General features: G+C 31.3%; 1 protein-coding gene across 1 annotated transcript; it reads right to left on the bottom strand.

Annotated features, from left to right (window-relative positions):
* Nucleotides 1-771: 771 nt before the first annotated feature.
* LOC131612047 (uncharacterized) lies at nucleotides 772-2,710 on the bottom strand. The gene is made up of 2 exons (XM_058883867.1): nucleotides 2,442-2,710; nucleotides 772-1,455 (listed from the first exon to the last, which is right to left on the bottom strand). The coding sequence occupies exon 2, from the start codon at nucleotides 1,423-1,425 to the stop codon at nucleotides 841-843; it is 585 nt and encodes a 194-aa protein (XP_058739850.1). The 5' UTR covers nucleotides 1,426-1,455; nucleotides 2,442-2,710; the 3' UTR covers nucleotides 772-840.
* Between the last annotated feature and the right edge of the window lie 759 nt (nucleotides 2,711-3,469).

A 3,469-nucleotide genomic window follows, 5' to 3' on the forward strand; every position in this document is an offset into this window, starting at 1 on the left:
AAAAGTTCTATAATTTACCCTTCTAGGACCCCCCTTGTAAACTTGTTTTTTTGATTTACCCCCTGATTTTTCACTGTTTTTTACACGCTTAGGGGGTACCCAAAAAATACCGGGGATAATCCAAAAAAAAATAATAATAGGGGGTAACCCGAATCTCGCCTATATGACAGGGGTAAATGTCTATTATCCCTTAAAATTATAATTAAAATTTTAGTAAATAATTATTATTATTATCTCCTATTAATCCAACTCAATTAGTATATAGGCTAAAATTTTGGCATTAGAAGAAGAAGAAAAATTGACTAAAGAAATTTTAAGAGTACACAAATTAGTAATAGACATCCTTCCATACAGAGTTGGAGGCAGACTCAACCACAACCTCAATACAATACAACACCAGAAAAATTAACTTACGACCAAATGATGAAAACATAAAACTAACCACTTCTTACTACAAGTTATAGTTTTAAAGAAATATATTTGAATAAAAAGTAAATTGCAAAATACTCTTATATTTTTATTCTTCCATTCACATATTAACTCTCGTAAATATAATTTCACAAGTTATAATTAATTAAAATCATAACTATAAGTAGAAATAAATTGTCAAAAGAAAATGAAGGGTAGCAAGAAAGGTGTTACAAAATGAAAGGTTAACAATTACTATTAACAAATAAGTTTCCTACTATTGGGATCCTTAAAATCCTCCAAATTGAAAAAACTAGAAAGAAAAAAAAAAGAATAATGCATGATTTTGAAGGACTAAATATATGTCTTTCCTTTTCTTTTACTCTTCCTTCTCCATCCTAACAGAAATCCAACACTTAAAAAAAAAACAAATCAAGCTTCTCTCTTATATTTTTTACATACATAGTTCACAATTTTTTTGTCAGAAATATGTAGGTTGAAATTACAAGATGATATAGATTTTGCATGAATTTTGATAAGGCCTAATACATTCACTTCGCCCGAAACTCTCATGAATGCGTTGAGTGGCATAGTATTCAAACTAACGTCTGATAAAATCCGTGTATTAGTTAACACGCGGTCTGCCATAAGAGTGAGTGTCATATTCACTACTTTGGTTTGTCCCCCCGATATCTCTCCGTTAGGGATAGGTGCTTCGCCGATTAGTTGGCCTCTATAATTTATTTGCGCCGATCCATCATAGTATTTTAATCCATACACATTTGGATTTTTCACTGAAACACTAACATCCAATGTCACATTCATATTTACACTCATGGTAAGCACACTGAAACCCATGTCCATGTCGTGAACCTCGACCGAATCCACCGTGCTAACGACTTGTTTTGGTTTGAACACTGTGAATGCTAAGATCACTACTGTCAATATGATTAAGATCACAATTCCAATTGTTGCAGCTACACACACTTTCCACTTTTTCCCACATTCTTCTTTCATTTTGCCTTCTCTCTTACTATGTATATGGATCTACAATACAATGAAAAAAATAGATCAATATCATTTATGTTATATATTGATTTGTTTTCCTAAACAATTGAGTTCATTAAGAATATATAACTAATGTCGCACGATTTACATGTTTTAGTATGATCTATATTGATTTGTACGATGTTTTGAACTGGTTAAAATAGTCTTACACTATTTGAGCATCGAGATTATGAATAGTTTATATACAACAGTTATATATATCTCAATTTAAAAAGATGCATTTTCTAAAAAAAACAAAGTTGTGAAAATTCTCATGCCTAAAGTTATAATCCCTCGTAGTCATACAATACATCTTAACACGATGGCTCAGACTTGAGGTCAGCCGGAGTATAGTATAGGCGGGCTTTTTATATTTTTATTTTATGTTAGTTTGTAAGTGTGACATAACAAAAATTTTGAAATCCAAACTTATTTTGACTTGAGAGAAAACCTAGATTTTCTATGGATATCAGAAAAGGATTTATGTATGATCAATTGCAAATAGTTTGAATTTTTCAAAATATACCTACCATTTCCTATTATTCAACAATTGATCATACTCATTTCTTGGGACTAGTCCCTACAATAATTGATATCCATGCAAGTAATACCCATTTTGTGAAGATAATATTAACACGAAATGCTCTAACACGTTACAAGTTATTTTAATTACTAGTATATAATAATTGATAATTTATTCATATCTATTTGTCCTTTTATCTTACCCATAAAAGCAAGCAAAGATTGATGAAATACCATAAAATTACAAAATCAATTCTAAAGTGTCCATTTCCAAACTTGATCACATGCATGCAACAAAATATTTTTTTGACCAATTTTAAAATTGACATAACAAGGAACATATAAAAAAAAAATGCTAATTCCAATTCCAATTCCAATGGCAAATTGAAACAATGATCAAAAGAAAGGAACACAATAATAAAACTATAACCAGGAACATATCAAAATGTAACAAATATATATACCTGTGAATTGAAGCTAGGTTAGGTTGAGTTGAAAGGAATCTTGAATCAAATAATTAAGGTTGAAATTAATCCCTCAAAATGCATGCATTCATACAGAAATTATGAAGAGAAATTTTGGCAAAACCTTAGGCACCTTGAAAAGGTGCGGTTTGCCAAATGATTCAAAATGGCCAATATATGGTTATAGCCAATAAACACCTCCTTCTACAAAAGATGTGTTTGTTTGAATTTGTTGTTACAAAACAGAATTTGTGCTGAAATATTATATAATTTGATTTTCTATAGGTTGTTTGTTTTTTAACAGAAACAAGGCTTAAAACATCAATGCTATGTTTGTACTTGTAGCAACCAATAAGAAATGAGGGGTAAAAATAGAACAAACACACATTTTCTTTTAATTTTGTGTTTTGGTTGCATGAGAAAAATAAATAAAAAAAGAATGCAAAAATAGAAAATATCACTATATTATGGTTCAAATCAACTATCTTACACCTCCTATGTTCCATGGGCAGAGATATCCTAAATTACCAAGCCACAGGAGATGTTGTAATTCGTTGAGTTGCTCAGCGCCTGAGCCGACTATTTACGTGTTCGGTTTGAACATTCCAGTTCCAAATGACAGCTTTAAAATAACCCTACTCTTCCACCTTAATCCATTTGTTTCTGCACAGACTATATAAGTTCGGAAATAAGCGATACAACGGCTCCATTCCAATCCATTTATGCGTTTTATTTCCCGATCACACTCTGCAAACAACGTTGCCGCTGAACCAATCAGAATCCTCCTCCTACTGAGTTTCGAAATCCAGAGTTCCAAAATCCAATAGATCTCTCCACCAAAGAGAAGAATTCCTATTTGGTTTTGTAGAGTCCAATCCTACCACTTTAGCTTCTATAGTACCGTATCCGTGTTGAATAATATCATAGCAAATTGCATTATGATCCGTCAAACAACGTCATTTCTATTTACTAATTAAAGTCAGATTAAAGGTGTAACACTTCAGATTTCTTCCAGGATTACCTACTGA

The sequence above is a fragment of the Vicia villosa genome, linkage group LG6, assembly GCF_029867415.1.
Source record: "Vicia villosa cultivar HV-30 ecotype Madison, WI linkage group LG6, Vvil1.0, whole genome shotgun sequence".
NCBI classification, from domain to species: Eukaryota; Viridiplantae; Streptophyta; class Magnoliopsida; order Fabales; family Fabaceae; genus Vicia; species Vicia villosa.